Source organism: Schistocerca cancellata, chromosome 5 (assembly GCF_023864275.1).
Source record: "Schistocerca cancellata isolate TAMUIC-IGC-003103 chromosome 5, iqSchCanc2.1, whole genome shotgun sequence".
Lineage (NCBI taxonomy): Eukaryota > Metazoa > Arthropoda > Insecta > Orthoptera > Acrididae > Schistocerca > Schistocerca cancellata.
In genome coordinates, this window is record NC_064630.1 from 521317079 (window position 1) to 521340200 (window position 23122).

A 23122-nucleotide genomic window follows, 5' to 3' on the forward strand; every position below is an offset into this window, starting at 1 on the left:
ATTTAAAAAGCATATCCAAAAACACTATTCCAGTTGGCTTGTAGAATGCAATCATATACTCTCTCCATATGGAAAGATTAAAAGGCCATCAGTCATCCTTTGTGTGTAGATTATTTTTTTGTGGTACACAGTATCAGCAGATTCTGTCATCAAAGGATTCAAGAAGTGATGTGTGTTCAGAACCCTGATGGTAGTGAGGGCAACATGCTTTGAGAGGAGAGTGTCAAAAATACTAAAAGGGATGAAACAAATAGTTGTAGTGAAGTGAATAGCACTCAGAGGAGGCTGTATTTTTGTGTAAATTACATACAGTTTTTCATAAGAAATTTGATTAGGTATGAATATATTGTGAACAATCCTTGTAAATGGGTAATGCACTTTTTTTGCCTCCCTCCTCTACTGAGTATCTCTCTCTCTCTCTCTCTCTCTCTCTCTCTCTCTCCCCTTCCCTTCAAAATTAAGGATTTAGTGTATATTTTGGCATGAAATATGTATGGACCAGTACAGTAATAGTAGCATCATGCTTTTTGCAGGTGATGCAGTTATCTATAATGAAGTACTATCTGAAAAAAGCTGCACAAATACCCAGTCATACTTTGATAAGATATCCAAATGATTCAAAAACTGGCAACTTGCTTTCCATGTTCAGATATGCAGTAGGTTGCACTTCACAAAATGCCAAAATGTATTATATTTTTTCTGTTGCAGCTTCCCACATTTATTAACTTAAAACAAGTAAATAGAGAACAAAAGTAGCCAAAGATTGGTTGATTTTTGTTGAGTGCTCTCGCTAAGAATTCAGGACAGTGACTTTCCTCACAAAGACATGTGTAAACATACCTGGGTGCAACCTGCAAATAATTTAAGATCCATGATACAACTGCAAAATTTAGAATAAAAGGTGTAAAGTGTTACAGTCTACAAAAGTGTATAATGTAGGTCAGACCATTTTGGAGTCAAAGCAGTAGTTCTAGTAAACTAAAAGAAAATCTACACGCACAGTAAGCATGATGTGAACATTAAAATAGCTGAAGCACACAAATATAATCTGAAAAAATCACAATAAGATTCCATGGGATATCTGTACAAGATGAGAGTGGCCTACAAATTAAATAAAATTAGGGACATCTATGAATCCATGCCTGCAACATTGTACAATGAGATGAAAGAGTGGAGACATAATGCAGTATGAGATACTGTATGAATATAGGATCGTTCTAAGAATACAAATATGAAATGGTGGACAGAGGGTGTAGGAGAAGTAGTAAAAGAAAAGAAACAACTATACCAGAAGTGGTTAAGACACATGACAGTGAGGATAGGGTGCAACAGAGTGGTTAAAAAAGAAATTTCAAGAGCAAAACAGGTTATGTGTGACAAAAAGTGTGAGGAGATCACAAAGTAAGAGACACCTGGAAAACAATAAAACACCTTAGAGCAGACAGAGTAGAAAAAGCTAATGTTCCAATAATCATTGTACAAGAATGGGAGGAACTGTACAAAAATTATTGAATGAGAACAAAAATAAGCACAAATAGACAGTATATCAGGTGAAAGGTGCAGCTACTGTGAATGTGGAACCAGTGATGCAGAATGATGCAGAAAAAACTGTCAAATGGATAAAACATAATTGAATCCACTGGACTGGAGTTAGTGAAACATGAACCAAGTATTTTATGGGAAATGCTTACATGCTTCTTTAATAAACTTATGAGGAATGATGAAAAGCTACCAGAGGATTTTAATATTTTTGTAATAAGTTCCATAAAAAAAGAGGAAACAGACAGAATTGTAATACTTATAGAGGCACCAGTGTAATCAGCTTGATAGAAGATTATGTATCAGATTTTGAGAAACAGAAATTGTAGATATTGACCATATTTTGAAGGAGATAGATTGCTACTCACTGTAAATACGACATGTTGAGTTGCAGACAGGTACAGTGAAAAGAGTGGTATGCATTGAGATTTTGTCCAAAGCCTTCTTCAGAAAAAGGAAACATACACATTCACACAAGCAATCACATCTCATGCACACATAAATGCTACTTCCAACTGCTCCATTGTGGATTGTGAGTAACCTTTCTCTTAATCATCCTTATTTCTTAGAAAGTTTATTTAAAGAGATATGCTCTTATGGGAGGTTAAAACAGAAACCATCTTTTTAAATGTGTTAGTATTATCACTGTGAATTTTCATTTAGACAAATGTGGAAATTTCATCTGACTCAATGATATCTTTAGCTGCCACTTGTTAGTTTTTGGGTAAGGCGTAGGTAGAAGTAGGAAATGTGAGAGGCATAGATAGAAGTAAAAGAAAATAACTGAAACAGAAACATGAAAATCTTTAATGGGTTTGGGAACATATTTGACATTGAAAGGAAAACCTAATATATTTTTCTTCTGTAACAGTCTGCTTTAAATGGTTCAAAAAATTACATTAAAATTGGCTTCTAATTTACTTCAAATAATGTGTGGAGATTTTTACAGTTACCGATAAAAATTGTAGCAAATGGCCGTGATGTAGATACTTAAACAGTAATTTCTTTGTTGTCAGCATGTTTCTTCACTGCAGATAGCATAAACTGATTATTGATGCACATATGATCTCTCTAACTAAATAAGGGAGACTGGTTTATATATTTTGATGCTGTATTGGAACATAACTTTTCACATTACATCATCTGTTGACACAATGAAGACAAGCTGTGCTTGCCTTCCTACTGACTCCGGACTGCCTGATTGGGGCTCTGACACCCTATTATTTATATCACACAAGAATCGCAGTTTTTTGTGTCACTATTAACATGTTTAAGAAAACAGACTTACAATTAACATTTACAATACTGTAAGACTGCAGATATGAAGTTCAGCATTTCAAAATGTATTGATACATTTCATCCAAATGAAATCACAGTATAAGTACGTTTTAAGTACTAACATGAATAAAATATGCTTCCGAAACAGTCAAACCAGAATGATTCTACTTTTCATTTCAATCGTGGGAAAACTTCTACTACTAACTTTCCCCCAGATTCTTGTTTCAGTGATTAACATTTCAAAACAGTTACTTTCATGGTATGCAATTTGAAAGTACTATTTTTCCAAAATCTTCTACAAAAACAGTTTTATATAAAATAATAATAACTTGACATCCAACAACATGCTTCTTAAAGTATAGAAACATTTGTAGTCTTGTGGCTTATTAAAATTAAGATTGGCAAATTTAACAGTAATTACAAAATGTTTGTCTTTTTCGCTATCTATGAATTGGGACATACATCAGTTTTGGCATTGGTCACTTCATTGCAGTGTTTCTTCACCTGACACATTACAATGTTTGCAATGAACCTGTCCTCAATCTACATGCTGAGCCAAGGAGGGACATTGTCTGAAAGATTATTGAAAATTCCACCTCGAAACTTTCCAACGTATTAAAACCATATGCTGAAATGGAGCTTGAATCCAGTCCCTTGACCTTTCATGGGCAATTGCTCTGACCAACTGTACTTTCTCTTTGTCATCATATCACAACTTGTGCTAACTAAATAAATGTGCAAATCAGAAGAAACAGACATGGAGTTCTTGAATTCAGGACTTGTATGTCGTTTGTTCACTGGGGGAAATCTGGAAAGCTACAGTTGAGTCATTGTAATAAGGAGATCCTTGACAGTTGCAGTGGGCTTGGCACAATAGATTCATGTGCCTACTGCAACTAGTCACATTATGTGATTTTTCTAAACATCTCTATGACAGTGCCTCAGTGTTGTCAGAGCTCTATAGATGGCTGTCGTTTTCACCTGCAGTCATTTGCACTTCATAGTTAAAAGCTGGCAACAGTGTTGCCAGCTGTCAGGGATCAGCTTACACTGACTCGACTAGAGATTTAAAAATCTGTGTTATCTATTCTGCATCTGGCAGCATCAGACTGTCAGGAAAAGTTAATAATCTCACATTTACATTTGAGAATAATGACTGTTGAATTTGAATGCCTGTTAATATATATTTCATGTTCTGTAAATGGCAAACATTCCAGGGTGATCTCAAACAATTCCTTCTTGCAACACGAGGAGGAAAAGATGGAATCCGTACCAAAAGTCAGCGGCCTCAACCTCCACAGCTATCAGTTACACAGATTATTCAACTAGCTAACCAAGTTGCTCAAGGAATGGAGCATCTTGCCAACCATAGACTGGTGCACAGAGATCTTGCTGCGAGAAACTGCCTTATTGCGTCAAATCTCACGGTCAAAGTTTCTTTGCCAGGTCTTTGCAAGGACACTTACAGTAAAGAATACTGCAGTCATCATAACCAGGTAAACCATATTCATGTGCATTCAAGTAAACAGTAATTTTCATTTGAACAGTTTCTAGAAGTTATTTTGTTTATTGTGTATAGTGCTGGCATTTTTCGATAGTGCCATAATCCATTCACCTTCCTTTTTTGCCTAAATTGTGGAAAGCACATAAAAATTGTGAATGATTGCTTATTAAGCACAAATTTCATTCTACTTCAGAGAGAGATGGTGAAAATTCAGTTTTTTCCTCCCTTTATTTGTCACTGCAATGTAACATATGCTGTGCCTTCCTCATATGCATGTCCAATATCTATAACCATTTGGAACATAACTAACCTGTCTTATGTCTTGGTGGAGTATTGCTACTTTCTGTTGTCTAGCTCCTTGCTGTAATGTAGTTCATTGAAAAGTTTTTAAATGATGACCACAACACTGCTGTTATTAGCTTAACAACTTTCCACATTTATTAATGCTCATATATCATGATAATCAGCTCATATACCATAATTTATATTCATATCAGGTCACCACTTCTATTACGGTACAAATATTTGACAATCACAACATATTTTCAGTACACTTTCTGAATCCATTTCTGATAGACATATAACATGAAGTTAGGTTATTACACAGTCACCATACTAGAAGCTGTTCAGTTTCCATTATTAATTGACTATATACTATTGACTAAATAAATGAAACAGAAAATTTCACAGAGATAGTCACAATTTAATTGTGAAGGTAGTATTGTATATTCTTTAAACACTTAGCAAACTACATTATGTTAATTTTCTGAATAACTACCATGAACTGCCTCAAAAAAGTGTCATAATGAGAAAGTTGACATATCATAGGAACCATGTTAATGTTTTTTATCCTCCTGTGGTGATTCACAAAGCCTACTAAAATTGGCTAAAAATTGAAAGTTTATAGATAAAAGAAATGATAAACTAACTCATTTTTCTAGTAGAAGTGAGCATTTTCAGATAATTTTATATATAACTAGCTGTTTGCTCACTGAAAATCACAACTTCAAATGTTCTATAGAAGTTTAAAATTTTAAATTTGCTTTTTTCAGGGAAACTAATTATTCCCTTGTTTCTACATCTACATCTACATGATTACTCTGCAATTCACATTTATTTATTTTATTTTCTTTATTTATTTATGCATTTATTTTACCTGGCAAGATTAGGGCCTTCAGGCCCTCTCTTACACCTAACCAGGCATACTCAGATTCAACAAATTTCAGTTTCTACGGAACATTAAGGACATATAACATGTTATACAGTATTAATGTTAAAGAAAAAAATAGAGATTATAAAAGTAGCACAATGGTAATTATAACAATCAAGAATAATAATAATAATAATAGTAATGACTATGTATATGAAAGTGAACATATTTTTCTTTTATGAATGTCAGTCCTATTGCTAGTTGGGAATTTTCTCGTTATATTCTTGCAGCTTGTGAGTTATTCTCATCAAGCAGAGACATAAAACGATAGAATGGGGTGAAAGAGATATAGAAGAGGTAGATAGGTTAGAGGAAGAGAAATAGAATGGTAAAATTCGAAGCTATGATGGAGAGGAGAAAGAAAAAGATGAGAGGGGCACAACAGCTATACCGTCCCTAATATGTAAGTCTTGAGTTCCCTCTTGAATGTTGAGTGGTTTTGGATAAGACGCAGATCACAGGGGAGTGCGTTCCATAGTCGTATGGCTGAGATGGAGAATGACACGGAGAAAGATTTTGTGTTATGTAAAGGTACAGCCAAGATGCTAGACGTATCCAATCTGGTATTGCGGTTGTGGTATGAGGATAGGTGTTTAATGTGAGAAGATAAGTATTGGGGGCACCAGTGGCTAAGAAATCGATGAAGTAAGCACATCGTGTGGAGATCGCGTGCCTTATGTGGGCGTTTCCAACCTAGCTGGGAATATGAAGGACTGATAGGATCATACAACCGTATATTGCATATGTATCTAACGCAAGCATTCATCGCAAGCTCGAGGCATCTCGAATTTTCACTATTTGTGCCTTGTTGAACTACATCACAGTAGTAAAGATTAGGCAAGACTAGTGTTTGGACTAATTTTTGTTTAACATGGGTTGGAAATATTTTTCTAAATTTTTGAATTGCATGTAGGGAGGAGAGTGATTTCCGGCAAGCTGTGACTGTTTGTTCTTCCCAGTTTAGGTGTGTTCATCCAAGATTATTCCAAGGTCTTTTACTGTTTTTTGGTGTGGTAGTTGGGTACCATTGAGGAGTATTTGAGGGACTGTTTTGCGAAAGTACCGACTGATTAACTTTGGATGAAATGTAAGTATGACCTGGGATTTCTTGGGGTTTAGTTTCAGACCTAGGTTCTGTGCCCATCGAGAAACAGAGCAAAGGTCTGCGTTCATACTCGCTACTGCGTCAGCAATGTTCTTGGGGCTTGCACTTATGTACAGTTGGATGTCGTCGGCATATAGATGGTAGTTGCAGGAGTGAATCACTGAAGAAATTTCATTAATGTACAGTGAGAAGAGTAATGGACCAAGGACGGAGCCTTGGGGAACTCCAGAGCGCACGTTTTTCCATGATGACTTTTCCGACCCACAAATGACTTGTTGACTTCTGTTTTTGAGGTAGCTGTCGAACTAGTGTATTGCGCTGTTTGAGAAATTCAGCTGCTTCATTTTAATTAGTAATATATCAAAGTCAACTGTATCAAAAGCCTTGCTAAAGTCAAGCAGTGTTAGGATGGTAGCTTCACGTCTGTCCATAGCATGTTTAATGTCATCAGTTACTTTGATTAATGCAGTTGCTGTACAATCCGTCAGCTGTTCATGGACGATGTATTCTAGGGCTTTAGATATTGCAGGTAGTATGCTGATCGGCCTGTAGTCACCTGGCGACTTAGGGTTGTCAGTCTTGGGTATAGGTTGAATTAAACTTTGCTTCCACTCAGTAGGATATGTACTACTGACAAGAGACAGGTTGAAGATGTCTGTGATAACTGGAGTAATAGTGTCTACGACGTTCTTAATCATGCCAATGCTCACTCCATCATTTCCTACTGCCTCGGAAGAGATTCTCATAATTGCCTTGTGTACTGTGCCGGTAGTGACATGTTTTAGGAAAAACTTGTCTCTCGAGAGATTGATATCTTGGGGCTGGTAATTTGTCGCTGCGTGGCAGTTTACAGCTGTTGAGAAGAAATCGTTTAATTCTTCTGTAGACGCTTGATAAACAGCGTCAGATCTTCGCTTCCCTGCGCAGCTTTTTCCACAGTGCAGCAGGTTTTGATATGCCGCATACGACAGAGCGGGCATGTCTGATTTTGGCATTCCTCACGCTTTGCTTGGTTCTATTCCGGAGTTTCCTATAAGCTTCGTACGCCTCGGGAGTTGGGTTATGCTTGAAGGCCCTATGTGCAGCATCACGTTTATTCATTTACTGGCATAATGCAGTGGTGAGCCACGGAGTGGGAGCTCTCTTTACCTTGAAAGTGCGTTGAGGAGCATGTTTATCATACAGTGCAATAATTTTGCGACATAATTCCCGAATTTTTCCGTCTAAAGTCGGTTCATTCCTTATATCATGCCAAGGGATGTCTGAGCAATCCTTTTGAAGAGCGTCATGGTTAACATCTTTTAGGTTTCTGTAGGTTACCAGGTGAGATTTTTCTTTGGTAGTATGCACTGAGTAATTTAAGAATATCACGTCATGAGCAGAGAGTCCTGGAGCGGATGTCTGATTGGCGTGAATTATTTTATCTGGTTGCTTTGTTGCTATTATATCTATGAGTGTATGGCTGTGTGGCGTGTGATGAGTTGGGTCCAGCGGTGTTAAACTCATATCATTGGAGTGGAACAGTCTCCTTAGTTTTTCTGCAGAGGGAGATTTTAACTGTAAGTCGATGTTTGTGTCACCCATAATGATTATGTGTTATGTGTCACGAGCGAGGACAGGGCGGACTGAAAGGAGGACATAGCACCGACGTTTGGAGGTTTATAGATTACTCCAATTAGCAGTTTCTGATTTGATGTATTTATTTCGAAAAACAAGAACTCTGCTTCTCCTTCGCCCTTTGCATCCGATGTGCATAGTATAGTAGGTCTCAGATCAGAGCGAACATATGCACCCACACCACCCCCGTGTCGTGTTTCATGATCTGCTGTCAATTAAGTGCTTGGCAGAGGGTTTGTCAAACCACAATCATACTATCTCTCTACCATTCCACTCCCGAACAGCGCGTGGGAAAAACGAACACCTAAACCTTTCTGTTCAAGCTCTAATTTCTCTTATTTTATTTTGATGATCATTCCTACCTATGTAGGTTGGGCTCAACAAAATATTTTCGCATTTAGAAGAGAAAGTTGGTGACTGAAATTTCGAAAATATATCTCGCCGCGACGAAAAACGTCTTTGCTTTAATGACTTCCATCCCAACTCGCGTATCATATCTGCCACACTCTCTCCCCTATTACGTGATAATACAAAACAAGCTGCCCTTTTTTTGCACCCTTTCGATGTCCTCCATCAATCCCACCTGATAAGGGTCCCACACAGTGCAGTAATATTCTAACAGAGGACGAACGAGGGTAGTGTTAGTTGTCTCTTTAGTAGACTTGTTGCATCTTCTAAGTGTCCTGACAATGAAACGCAACCTTTGGCTTGCCTTCCCCACAATATTATCTATGTGGTCTTTCCAACTGAAGTTATTCGTAATTTTAACACCCAGGTACTTAGTTGAATTGACAGCCTTGAGAATTGTACTATTTATCGAGTAATCGAATTCCAACAGATTTCTTTTGTAACTCATGTGGATCACCTCACACTTTTCGTTATTTAGCGTCAACTGCCACCTGCCACACCATACAGCAATCTTTTCTAAATCGCTTTGCAACTGATACTGGTCTAAAGACCTTACTAGACGGTAAATTACAGCATCATCTGTGAACAACCTAAGAGAACTGCTTAGATTGTCACCCAGGTCATTTATATAGATCAGGAACAGCAGAGGTCCCAGGACGCTTCTCAGGGGAACACCTGATATCACTTCAGTTTTACTCGATGATTTGCTGTCTATTACTACGAACTGCGACCTTCCTGACAGGAAATCATGAATCCAGTCGCACAACTGAGACGATACCCCATAGGCCCGCAGCTTGATTAGAAGTTGCTTGTGAGTAACGGTGTCAAAAGCTTTCCGGAAATCTAGAAATACGGAATCAACTTGAGATCCCGCTAGCTGCATTGCAGAAGAACGATGTTTTCTGAAACCATGCTGATTGCGTATCAATAGATCATTCCCTTCAAGGTGATTCATAATGTTTGAATACAGTATATGCTCCAAAACCCTACTGCAAACTGACGTCAATGATATGTGTCTGTAGTTCGATGGTTTACTCCTACTTCTCTTCTTAAACACCGGTGCAACCTGTGCAATTTTCCAATCTGCAGTTACAGATCTATCAGTGAGCGAGCGGTTGTATATGATTGCTAAGTAGGGAGCTATTGTATCAGCGTAATCTGAAAGGAACCTAATCGGTATACAATCTGGATCTGAAGACTTGCCCGTATCAAGCGATTTGAGTTGCTTCGTAACCCCTAAGTTATCTACTTCTAAGAAACTCACACTGCGCAGTGAAGGTATTGACTGCGTCTTGCCGCTTGTGTACTTTACATACGACCAAATTTTCTTTGGATTTTCTACCAAATTTCGAGACAGTGTTTCATTGTGGAACCTATTAAAGGCTGCTGGAATCCAGAGAGAATTTCCTCAGATCCAAAGCAACACATGTCATTAGTGCCGACATGTGCCACCACCTGCAGCTGGCTGCACCCTGTGCTCTTCATGGCATCCGGAAGGACCCTGTCCACATCAGGAATGACTCGACCTGGAATGCACACGGAGTGCACACTGGATTTCTTCCCCTCCTTAGCTGCCATATCCCTAAGGGCCCCATTATGTGCCTAACATTGGAGCTCCCAACTACCAATAAGCCCATCCTCTGCGATTGCCTCGAAGGCTGAGAATCATCCTCCGAAACAGGGCAGGCAGCTGCATCCGGCTCAGCCAGAGACAGTTCCTGAAACCTATTTGTCAAACGCACCGGGGAGGCTTTCTGATCAACCTCCAGGGACGTCTTTCACTGCCTGCCACACCTTGGAACAACCTCCCAATCAACCACAGGCGAGGGCTCAGCCCCAATGCGGGCAGCAACCGGGGCAATCACAGCGGCAGACCGATCTGGGGACAGACGGGACGAGGTTGACATCCCCGTGATACCCAAGTCCGGCTCCCCACAGTGGTGCCCATTGGCAACAGCCTCAAGCTGTGTGACCGAAGTCAGCACCACCTGCAGCTGTGAGCAAAGGGATGCCAACTCAGCCCTCATCCGAACACAGCAATCACAGTCCTGGTCCATTCTAATCGATGTTGAACAGCAGTTACTGAAACATGAGACCGTGCCTAGATAGCACAAGGGAAACATGCAAAGAATGTATGAACTAACCTGTACAAATGCCTAACAACTGCACTACAATCTACCTGAATTTATGATTACAGTAACTAAAACTCAAAATTACACCTCCTATACGAAACTCACACGCAGTTTAAGTAAGAATCTACGAAGTAAACACAGAAAAGAAGCTATATATGTATCTTTCTGCACTGTCGATGTGCACCAACTGGGAGCTCAGGCCACACTGGTCTCTGAGAACCTACTAGACAGACTAGTGCCACTGACGTACCAAAACAAAACAAATGCCTAACGACTGCGCTACAACCTGCCTGAATTTACGATTACAGTAACGAAAACTCAAAATTACACCTCCTATACGAAACTCACATGCAATGTAAGTAAGAATATACGTAGTAAACACAGAAAAGAAGCTATATACGTATCTTTCTGTGCTGTTGATGTGCACCAACTGGGAGCTCAGGCCATGAATCATGAAATTACTTAGTGAACAATAAAGTTTTGCAGCATCGTCTTGAATAAGAAATTAGCTATTTCACATAACTGTAGTATATGTATCATTGAGATAACTTAAAAAAGAAGTAAGTATGAATATTTAAGGAGTATAAATGTAGCAAGAGGAACCAGCTCCATCTTGTTAAATCCCTTAGCTTGAGGCCTAATATTTCCCGACTTGATAGACCACAAGTGTCCCGTATCAAACTGTTCATCTCAACTTGCTACCTCAAAAACTTGGTACAGAGACTGGTTTGATGCATCTCTCCATGCTACTCTATCCTGTGCAAGCTTCTTCATCTCCCAGTACCTACTGCAACCTACATCCTTCTGAATCTGTTTAGTGTAGTCATCTCTTGGTCTCCCTCTACGATTTTTATCCTCCACAGTGCCCTCGAATGCTAAATTGGTGATCCCTTGATGCCTTAGAGTATGCCCTACCAACCGGTCCCTTCTTCTTGTCAAGTTGTGCCACAAATCTCTCTTCTGTCCAATTCTTTTCAGTGCCTCCTCATTAATTATATGGCCTACCCATCTACCTCAATATGCTACGTCATATTGGCCTACAAAAACTACATACGATACAGCACATGTGCATTGAGCAAGTTTTTCAACATTCTCGTGCTCTCTTCGCACAGACCATTAGTTCTAGAGAAAAAATGAATTGGACCGTTTTTGGAGAAAATTTAATATATTTTAATCTTGTACTGTGACACATAAAAAAAAAGAAAATATATTACAAAAGTGATATTAAATGTGTTCTATCTCAGAAACCAATCGGAATAGTGCATACATCCATACAAAGTTTTTTGTTCAGAAACACTATCACCCCTCAAAGCATGCACATTTCCTCCTGACTCACCCTGCATATTCTCTCAAAAATAAAAGCTCACCTGGATTTGAGGTTATTCCCAATAGAATGCGAAAGATTTGTTCCTCTGTAATGACCCATGTATTATCTTAACTATATAACACATCACTAACTCACGGTATCTTTCCAGAGATATTGAAATTTGCTAAACTCCTCTATAAAAAATGTGAGTGAGGAGATGCCAATTACTTCTGACCAGTTAAACTAATGTTAACTGTGTGTGTCACGATATTCTCCTGGACAAATTGAGGTTTTATGCAATTCGTGTTATACCCAACCAATATATAATGTCATATCTAATCAAAAGAATGCACAAAATTGTACTTAGTAATTCAACCAATGTGATCAGCAGAGATTCTTCTGAGTGGAGAAATCATGTGTGGGTTTCCCCAAGGCTTAATCTTAGATTCACTATTGTTCCTTATTTATGTAAACAATTTTCTGTGTAATAAACAACGAGCAGAATTAGTTCTTTTTGTGGATGGACTATTATTTTAATCAGTCCAGACATACATACAACACAGACAAAATGGTAAACAATGTTCCTAAAACTATCAGTGATTGGTTTCCTGTAAATGGTCTCACTTTCAATTTCAATAGGAGAAAATCTATTCAGTTATGTACCTCTAGAGGTACTACACCAGGGATAACTAACACATGGTGAAGAAATAATAAATAGGTTGGAAGTTAAAAATTTTTAGGTGTTCATACTGGTGAGAATTTAAACTGTAAAAAGCCCACTTTGGAACTCCTAAAACAACTTGATTCAGCCACATTTGCGCTTAGAATTATTGTAAATCTTGGGGTCAGCAAATTAGTAAATTGACATATTTTGCATATTTTCATTCAATAATGTCATATGGAATAATGTTCTAGGGCAATGCTTTCTTAAGAAAATCCAAGTTGGCATATCAACAATTACCGTAATTTCTGTGACTGTTCATCTTCAAGGCAGAAAGTCTTCATATATCAGACATGTGCTGTAAGAATAACATGTGGTGCTCACCCACTATCGTCTTACCAACATCTGTTAAGAGAGTTCGGCATTCTGACTACTGCTTCACAGTATATTTATTCCCTCATTAAGCTTGTTGCTTTCAGTTCTAAGGAACAATGATGTACATAATCAAAATACTAGAAGGTATTACAGCACATTATGGTTGTCTTTAGCAGTAAAAGGGGTGCGCAATGCTGAAGCCAAAATTTTTAATCATTTATGCAGTGATATGAAATGTCTGACAGGAAGCAAAGTAAACTTCTAAAATAAACTGAAAAAGTTTCTCCTTGGGAAATCCTATTCTTCAGAAGAATTTCTATTTTTTAACCTGTAAGAGGTGGTGGGTAGGAATTACTAACTAACCCCTGTGTGTATTTGAAAAATGGCTTCATCTAACCATATTTACAAATTAATTTGCTATATACATTCAAACAGTAAATTAATTTGTAAATATGTAAAGTGACGCATTCCACATAATTATAATTTATCATGAAAATGATCCCTGGAACATGAATTTAGCTAACTGTATGTGTTTATAATAAGAAACAGAAGGGTAAATTTTATAATATAAAATCAATAGTGATAATAAATCTCAAACACTATCCTAAGTTTTTTGGAGGATAAAGGAACTAATTTTATCATTCCATTTACAAATTGTATTGAATTAGTGGATTAATATAGCATAATAATCCATTTAAAAACCTATGAAACATACCAAACCATTGAACATGAAATATGTAAAATAGTTCATTAATTCAAGTACTTGACCTGGCATACAAATTGTCAACAGATTCTGCATCTGTGTCCCATACTGAACTACAAAGTTTCCTGCAGTCTCATGAGAATATGCCATGTCAGTGTTGATTGTGATCCACTGCATTGTGCATGGTGCATGCTATCACAGTGGTTCTGTTTAAAAGAAATAGGATATATACAAGCACCACCAAAATCACCACCACCACTACCAACAACAACAAACACACATGCATCCACCCACCCACCCACCCACCCACCCACCCACCCACACACACACACACACACACACACACACACACACACACACACACATCTTCATCATCATCAAAGAAAAAATCTATTAGGATGAAAACAACATCCAGTATATAGTCACACTGAAACATTTGGCACTTATCTTACCACATGAACCATGTGGCCTCGTTTCCATTACTGAAGTGCCTCTGCCACGTATACACAGTAACTAAGTTTTTAACTTGCCCTATATAACTTTAATAATCTTGATTGCTTGGTAGCTTTTTCAATATCATTTAAGAGTATACATTCTCCTTCTGTTTCTGATTCTTCTTTCATTACTTGGTGAGTTGCCAAAAAAGCATTAAAATTTTTGATCCTGTGCAAAATCATTCAATGAAGAGATTTGGCTCTCTTTATTTATAATTATATTATTGTTATTTAATTACTGATTGTGTGTATTCTTGTCATTTGTCAGATGATACCTTTGAGGTGGATGCCTTATGAAGCAGTATTTGAAGACGATTATTCAACAAAGTCTGATGTCTATGCATTTGCTTGCCTTGTGTGGGAGATGTTCCACCAAGGAGAGCTTCCATTCCCCAAAATGAGTGATGAAGCAGTTCTCTCTGCTTTGAAGAAACATGAACTACAGTGGAAACCACATAAAGCAGCACCTCAATCTTTACAAAGTCTTCTTCTTAGCTGTTGGTCTGAGAGTCCACGTGACAGACCTACATTCAATCAGCTTGTTGTTACCATAGGAGAGATTTCGATAGACAGTGAAATCTGAGTGATGTGTTAGTGATTGGTGTCTTGCTAGTCTCACTTCTTATTGGAGTTGTAACATTTTGTTTTAGTTAATGACTGAACTGTGCAAAGGAAAAAGTATCAGCTTCAACTTCAGACTCTTTGAATGTGTGATTTATTTATTATGTGTGAGTGTGTGCTTTGCAGGAAAGGTATCAGATTGTGATAATTGACTGAAAAATGGAAACTGTTCACATTTATTAATTTTTTAAAAAAAACCCAAAAGTTTTACTAAAAAGATCTCCTTTGTGTGCTATTGAACACAGACATTGCCTTAATACTCTTAAGTATTATTTTACATATTGTATTCTTTTTTCTTGTATCTATTGAAATTGGTGAAACTCATGTCACGTGTTCTAAAAATGTTTCCACTGTAATATAATATCGTAACATTTGATATGTGCCCAGCAAGAGAAGTTGTTGACTTCTTCTTTGATGTTTACAAGTATTTTGCATTACAGTATTAACTCATATACCTATATACATAAATGACTGACCCAGTGTGCGTATGCAGTTTTAACAATGGGCTTGTATTTTTTGACAAAAGAAGAAGAGATTTTGTATGGAGTTACTACATATCACAGTTTTTCAAATTTTAAATGACATTTTTGGCATTTTGAGCTGAAGAATTACTGAATTAATATACAGATGGACCATACTGTAACAGCTGCCCGAGGGGGGGGGGGGGGGGGGGGACAACCAATTCAAATTCAGACCAACAGTAGATATGTAAATAACTATTATACATGTTGGAAAGTACCTGTAGCTAATGCTGCCACTTACTCTGACATCTTGTAACTTTTACTTTTAAAAGAAACAATGTTTTAAAATAGTGAAAAAGACTTCAGATGTAGAAAAACGTGGTTGTCTGTTTAGTTACTGCCATTACTCTGTAAGTACGGAAAAGGGCTTACTTAAACAACTTCTAGATGAGAACTCTGTAGTTACATTAAAAATATGAGTAAGATGCAAGTTGCAAACCTTAAAAAATAAGTATTTGTGCCTGAGTCATATCTGGTCTATCTGTGAATAATAGGTAAGCCTCAATACAGAAAGATGATATCAGATTTAATTTTACAAGGACACAATAAAAATTTGTAATGATCAATTAAAGCAAAAAGCTTCATATAAATGTACACAGGAAAACAATTACTTATGTTCTTGATTATCCTCACTTTAGATAGTCTATATGTTATGATCCTTGAATGCAGGTTTTTGTGTAAAGCACATTTGATGGCAACATTATTTATGGACTGTTACCCGCATTTTCTTTTGTTCCATTTTTTATTTTACCAATAGACAGTCCTTATAAGCACACAGGTACAGTAAATACCAAGTGAACTTGGAATATACTGCTGATGCATTATAGAAACTGAAATCATTCTTCCAAACCATTATTTTTATTTTTGAAAAAAATTAGGAACTCTTTCGGATGAATGAATCTTGTTTTGATTTTATTGAAGTACATTGAATTACTTAATCCCATACTCTGTTTTCATTGTTTTCTTTCTCAAGCAAAGTAAAATTATAATTCAGTGTAAAGCAGAAGTTTCTGATCCTTCTGAAATATGAGCTTAATTTTCTTATGAAAACACTTACAAAAAAGAAGTGCTGCATGCATACCATTGCCTCAAGTAACAACTGTATGTCTTAATTATTATTCTAACTGCCTATCAGAAAATGCATTTCATAAGCTCAAACTGTGATTCTTATTATTGATAGATGACTTTTAAAATGTTCAACAACATCAAAAATCGTGATTAAAAAATACAAAAAGCTTTAATCTATTTTTGAATGAAACATGTTTATCTCCCATTTTATGTGTAGTTTATAATGTAATTTTAAGAACTGTATCAAATAATATTTATGAATAATAGTTTTCATTTTGATGATTGACGCAGTTACGCAGCTAGGTAAATTTTGCTGTGCATTTAGTTGTCAGTTTATCAAGCATGTGCAACAACATACATAAAATTTTCATAGGATTGTTGTAAAATTTTAGCTTTTGTTTTCTACAATTTTCGTATGGTATAAATGATACACAAGAACGAAAGACAAAGAAAAACAACACTGGGTTTCTTCATCTGACAGACAAAGGTTGGAGAAAATAGAACTATCCATTGATGTCTTGTGAAATCACTGAATAGTTTAACTTCACTCAAACTGTTCTTCCGTTCTTTCTTCTGATAAATGAAACCCAGGCTCTGGTAACCAATATTTCAGTCTTTCTTTTTCCATGTGTATTAACCTTCTGTGCATCTTATATGCAAGTCCTTTTTATCTCTCCTCATTTCTGATATAGTAATGATTACTAATGACTTTATAAAATAATTATATCCGAACATTTTTGGTATTATTGTTTGTTAATAAGATTTTAAGTAAAATGCAGATAATTCTACCCTGTTTAAGTCCAGCTTATATTTCTACATGAGAACTATACTGGCTATTAATTACTGTCATAGGACAACTGGTGTGAGGAAAAGTGAGGTTGCCAATTTCATTGTTTCTTATGAGTACCTAATGTTGTAGGTAGAATCATAAAGTAGTAACCAAACTACATTATTCATATTAAATATTTTACAAGTGACAATAGGGTACAGATAAACTGATTTGTACATGATGCTATAGCTGGACCTATGCAACCATCTCCACAGCCACTGTGCAGTGGTAACTGGTTAAGTCTCATTTGCAGATTTTCAAACTCCAGTAGAACATACAGTGTGACAATTATTGAACTGCATGGAAAAAATGTAAATTAATTACAAACTGCAGCATGCACACACTATATTCAGCATGTGAACATCAATCATTGTCATGTTGTATGTAACAGAACAAAATTAAGAAAGTTACGAGAAAGAGCAGCAGGGAAACCCATTAACATGATAAAATCTTAATTTGTAGGTAATTATTAATATCATTGAGTGTTCTTGTAGCTTTACCTTCTCATACTTTGAAATAAACCCAGGAGCAATGTGTTATCATTGCATCCAGCTATAAGTCTCTCTTATTGTCACTTCTTTTACTCATAATGTCACATGAAAATGTTGCAGTCTTTCTTCTGTTTTGAAGTTATTCTACAGTCTGTCTCTAGTTAACTGCACTATTAAATATAATGAATTTTTCCTCTCTTACTTGTTTGTGCAAAGATTACAACAAAATATTCTTCCATCGTAAAATTAGACAACCCCAATTCAACATTTCCATTGATAAAGTTTTGATTGTTGGAGAAGTTTTTCAACAATAAACACAATCATTCTTCTGATTTCATATAATATTTCAGATGCCACACAAATATATAAAAACAAAAAATAATCACAAAAAATTGTTTTCATTTCCTTATATGAGAAGTTAAGCTACACTTAATCCACTGATTTTTGAGAATGCCTCTAATAAAAGTTTTGTTCACTGAAAATATCATGAATATTCTACCCCTTATACATAATTTTGTGAATCAAGTGTTAATTGTGTTTCTATGATTACATTTTTTATCCATTTCATACTTTTGTTTCTGGAGGTTGTTTGCCTCAGAGGTTACTGCTGTCCAACAAATGCAGATGGTAGCTATTAAACAGAGTTCTTTTGTAATGTTGGTTGTCGACTGTAACAAGGGACCAGTCAGACTATATGTAAGAAAAATTGCTGTGGTAATACTTTTAAAAAACAAAACAGTGCCTTTTATGATAAGTAGTGCAGTAATGTTCAGAAAATAACATACTAACCATTCAGGAATAGCATTATGAAATACCTAATGCAAAAACTGAACTTTCATTCATTTGCACTTCATTCTTGTGAATTTTTTTAAATAAATGGAGACATTTTATCAGTTTTTGACAGTTTAATATTCAAGGTGACATGATTTCCATTTAATGATGATATTTTCAAGTACTAGTCACAGTATTTCTATACATTTTCTCTTTTTATTCTTTTGTTTAGTGTGAATATGAGCAGTGTGGTGTGTCTCAAAATCTTTTTAATAGATCATTGAATTACACAGTATCTTTTTAATCTTTCCTTAAATATGGATTAGGTTAATAAATTTAATGAGAACTTGATATTTTGCTCAGTGTTTCAAAAAATGAGTTCCAAGCAGTTTTTTTCTACTTCTTAATGTGGTACTTTCCACTGTAGCAGTTATTACGTCAGGAAGTTGATCATATGAGAAAATTACTGGCTCCCATCAGATAGAAGTACACTCCTGGGCCTACGTGAAAATCTTGGTTCTAGGCCTATGTGTCCACATATGCACTTGAACACCTACTGTACATCTCTGTGCAAGAGGGGTGTTTTCTGTGGGCATTTTATTACACACATCAAACAATTAATTATGAAGTCCCTGTAAAATGAGAGTATTTTCAATATAATCACATATATATTGAATTTTCCTCGTTAAAAATATTTGTAACCTTGCAGTACTGTTTTTTCCTCTATTTTGACAAGATACTGCCAAGACTGAGCGGTAAATTTAGTTACTGCAAAATAAGTGTATGATATTTCTGGACTAAGCTTAGCAGCCTTTGTCAGCCATACAATAGAAATGTTTCTTCATTACTTTTCAGTCCACAGGTGTGTAGGTAAGATTTTAGTGAATGATTTCTACTAATTCTTCTCTAGTGCATAGGTAAATTGCTATTGAATGATTTATGCTAATCCTTCTGTAAAAAATTTCTACCATGGTCAAAACACCAGCAAAATTAAAGTAGAAGTACTGTGAATCAAATGTAGGAAATCTTATTCTTTTCCATTTCTGCTGTATTGTTGTTGTCTACCTCTATTCTTTCTAAATTTATGTGTTTATACACTTACTTTCTTTCCCCCTCAATGATACGTATAATTCAAAGCATCTAAATTTATGTGTTTATACACTTACTTTCTTTCCCCCTCAATGATACGTATAATTCAAAGCATAGCTTCACTGTGCCATTGGTGTATAACTCTTTTTGTAACATAACATTAATATTATACTGAAAATTATTATTCTCACCCATCTTCTATTGGTTTACCACATTAAATTGCAAATATAACAATTTAATACCAACCAGATTTTGAGTTTTTTTGCCATATTATACTTCTCCATATTTCGCAACTCTTCCAGTTTTGCTGGGGTCTTTATCTCAATTTTATTGGTCTTCCTCCTCCTCAATTAAACTGAATCTAATAAAACTTATGACTTGATATCATTGTGTGACTTAAAAAAAGTATGTTCACTGCACATTTTTCTATTTTCTTCAAAAAATATTTTCAATAAAATAAGTTGTTGGTGAGGAGTGCAGTTGTTGTTCATATGTTGTAATGTATGTGTTGCATATGCTTCAAGTATGTATTGCACAAATGGCAATGTAAAAAGAATTGAATTTTTAATCACCCACAATCTTATGTCAATTATGATAATGTTTATTTGTTGTTAAAAGATAGCATCAGCTAAAATTTATGTGTTTTGAATCTTTAATTTTTGCAAATTGGTAATTTATTAAATCATTCTTACATTTCTTTGGTGTATTCTATCATGTTATTGTACCATCTGAAATCAGCAAGGTAATAATTTATCTATAAAACAATAATGTATATCAATAGGAATCACAGAATTTATAACATGGTTGTTCATTATAAAACTGCAATGCCACTTCATGACATCTTTGATTCTTTTGGAAAACAAAGTGTTTAAATTGATAGTAATTGTATTTCACTATATAATTCCATACAATGTTGAATTTTTAATAGACATTTTAGAATTTTTTCTTGTGGATGTCACTTGTAAAAGACTGTAAAAATTTGTGTTCAGAATGTGTGACCAGCTTAATTTGATCTTTTATGATCTGTATGTTAAATATTTGATCTGGAGTTTTGTCATATTTATAATATTCACCAATGTGATATTTGTAAAGCTTTTGCATACTTTTATAAATATATTCCTTTTCATAAATTTAAATAACATTTTGTACAGTTGTGGATGTAATAAAAAGTGAATGCAATGGTTCTGTAATAATTTCTGATTTCACATCAATATTGCTATTTTGTGGTAGTACAAAGCAGTTGTTGATTTTTCCATGTAGTTCTTACATTTTTGTTGCTACAGCGACATAGCTGCAACTGTAAAGGAAATCATTAGATATGGAATATGTATTTATTGTTTTGTTTTTTATAGTCTGTGGGAGCCATTATTAACAGGATTCCAACTGCTGTGGGTAGAGCCACCAGCAGCAATAGCAGTTTCTGCTTTTACGCAGCATTTAGTTTTTAGTCCTTTTTCACATGCTTCTGTGGAGATGTGAGTATTATGAGTGTATTTATCTGTGTAGGGTAGAGTTTAGTAACATTTATCTGAGTGTTTACATACCTTGAGCTATACCTTTCTTGAGTTGACTTTATAGCATGTTGACAGCCAGCCTTGTAGCAGCAGCACTAAGACTGCGTCTAGTGACTGCTGGGCTAATGTTCTATTCCTTGTACAAACAAATGTAGTGTCATGGTGGACAGGGGCTGTGGTTATTGTGTACAGATGCAGAAGGAATTGGCCACTATATGGAATTAGTTGGGAACAGAGTTGGGCGTAGTCTACAGGCTTCAGGCTGCTGCCTCGGGTTGCAGTGGCACTGAGGCACCTTAGGAGAAAGCTGTGGCTTCTCTCATGCCCTTACAATCACTTGGTGTCCCCTATGCTGCAAGTTCTTTCAGATTCACTAATACTGGTTGGTCAGCATTCATCAGAGTATGGTGGATGAACAGTTGCAATTCATGAATCTTTGGATGAAAGGCAAAAGTGGATACTGGCAACATGTTTGTCCCCTTATGCCTTAAAAATGGGTTTTAGATATTGCCTATTGCTAAAAGTAAATCTCTGCCAGAATGGGCTGCTTTGTCTTTTGGAACTGGAATCAATTTTCCTTAACAGTTTGGACAAGCACAGTGAGTAAGTTTGCTGATCATTGGTAATTATGGTGGTAGGTGGTTGGTGGAGCCCTTTTTGGAAATAGCAGGTCAGGAAGGAAGACCAGTGTTCACACAGTATGTTCACTTGGGGGTCTCTTCAGAGATGTGGAGGAACACTGACAGCTATTATGGGCAACACTAAAGATGCACCCAGCTGCAAACTGCGACTCTCATTGGAACTTATAATACCTGTCAACTAGTGTCTAAGGCCATCTTCATTTTCTTCAGACATCCGGCTGCTCTTGTAAAGACAACTTGCCTTACATGTGGTGTGGAAGCTGAGCTATCGGTTTGCAGCATTTACTCAGAAACGATCATGGTCCTACGGTCAGGGAGCTGAGTGGAAGGCTTAAACCAGAGGATCAGACAGTTCAATGACAATCTTGGTTGCAGATTTATGGACCCCTTTGTAAGATGGATAATTGTAAGACCTCTCTCAGTAGGTGGGGATGCACTACATACAAGAAGTGGCTACTAGGGTGGCAGAATAAGTGTGACAAGTGTATTTAGATTTTTTATTATGGAGAAACCCTAAAAAAAGTTTCAATATCATAAGCTGAAAAATAGCAGCACTAATAATCACAGAGATAAGTACATGTCATGACAGAATGGAGAAAGAGAATGTGATTATAGTATTCGTTAACTGCAGGACCATACATGAAAAGGTCCCAGAATTAGCCTTGCTTATAAGTGGTAATAATGCCCCCATAGTATCAGTGATAGAAAACTGATGAAAGCAGATTTTAATAGCAATGAAATTAAAAATTCTGATAATAATGTGTATTGCAAAAGACAGGCTGGAAACCAGTGGTGACAGCATTTTCATAGCTGTAAGCAGTGCAATAATATCTAGTGAGGATAGTAAGGATTCTGAATGTGAAATAATTTGGGTGAAGATAAGTGTTTAAGGTAGATCAAACATGGCCATTGAAAGCTTTTATAGAAACCCCACCTTGGGAGCAGTAGTGTTGGGGCATTCCAGGCATTGTTGGAGAAGGATGCATGTCACTTTCCTGGTTATAATGTTGTTTTCACAGAGCCATACCAAGATGATCCTGTGTTCCAGGCAGGACTCCCAAAGCTGCTCTCCATCCTCCCAACGAAACTGCTTTTCTGTAATTTTTGTCTTTTCAGATTTTATAATTTTATAAGTAATCATAATAAAAATGAAACATGCTTGAAAATATTACTTAAATGAACTGTACTGGTAAAATAAGTATTGCAGACGACAAACTGAATGTACAATGTAGAAAATAAATTACA

The 23122-nt window shown here is 36.1% G+C and overlaps 1 protein-coding gene across 1 annotated transcript in view; it reads left to right on the forward strand.

The window, feature by feature from the left end:
- LOC126188641 (tyrosine-protein kinase-like otk) overlaps positions 1 to 15609 on the forward strand; it is a 113435-nt gene extending 97826 nt beyond the window's left edge. The window contains exons 15-16 of the mRNA XM_049930242.1: positions 4035 to 4313; positions 14601 to 15609. Coding sequence (XP_049786199.1) covers positions 4035 to 4313; positions 14601 to 14915 — 594 coding nt within the window. The 3' untranslated portion in view covers positions 14916 to 15609. The remainder of the gene's footprint in view (positions 1 to 4034; positions 4314 to 14600) is intronic.
- The last annotated feature ends 7513 nt before the right edge of the window (positions 15610 to 23122 follow it).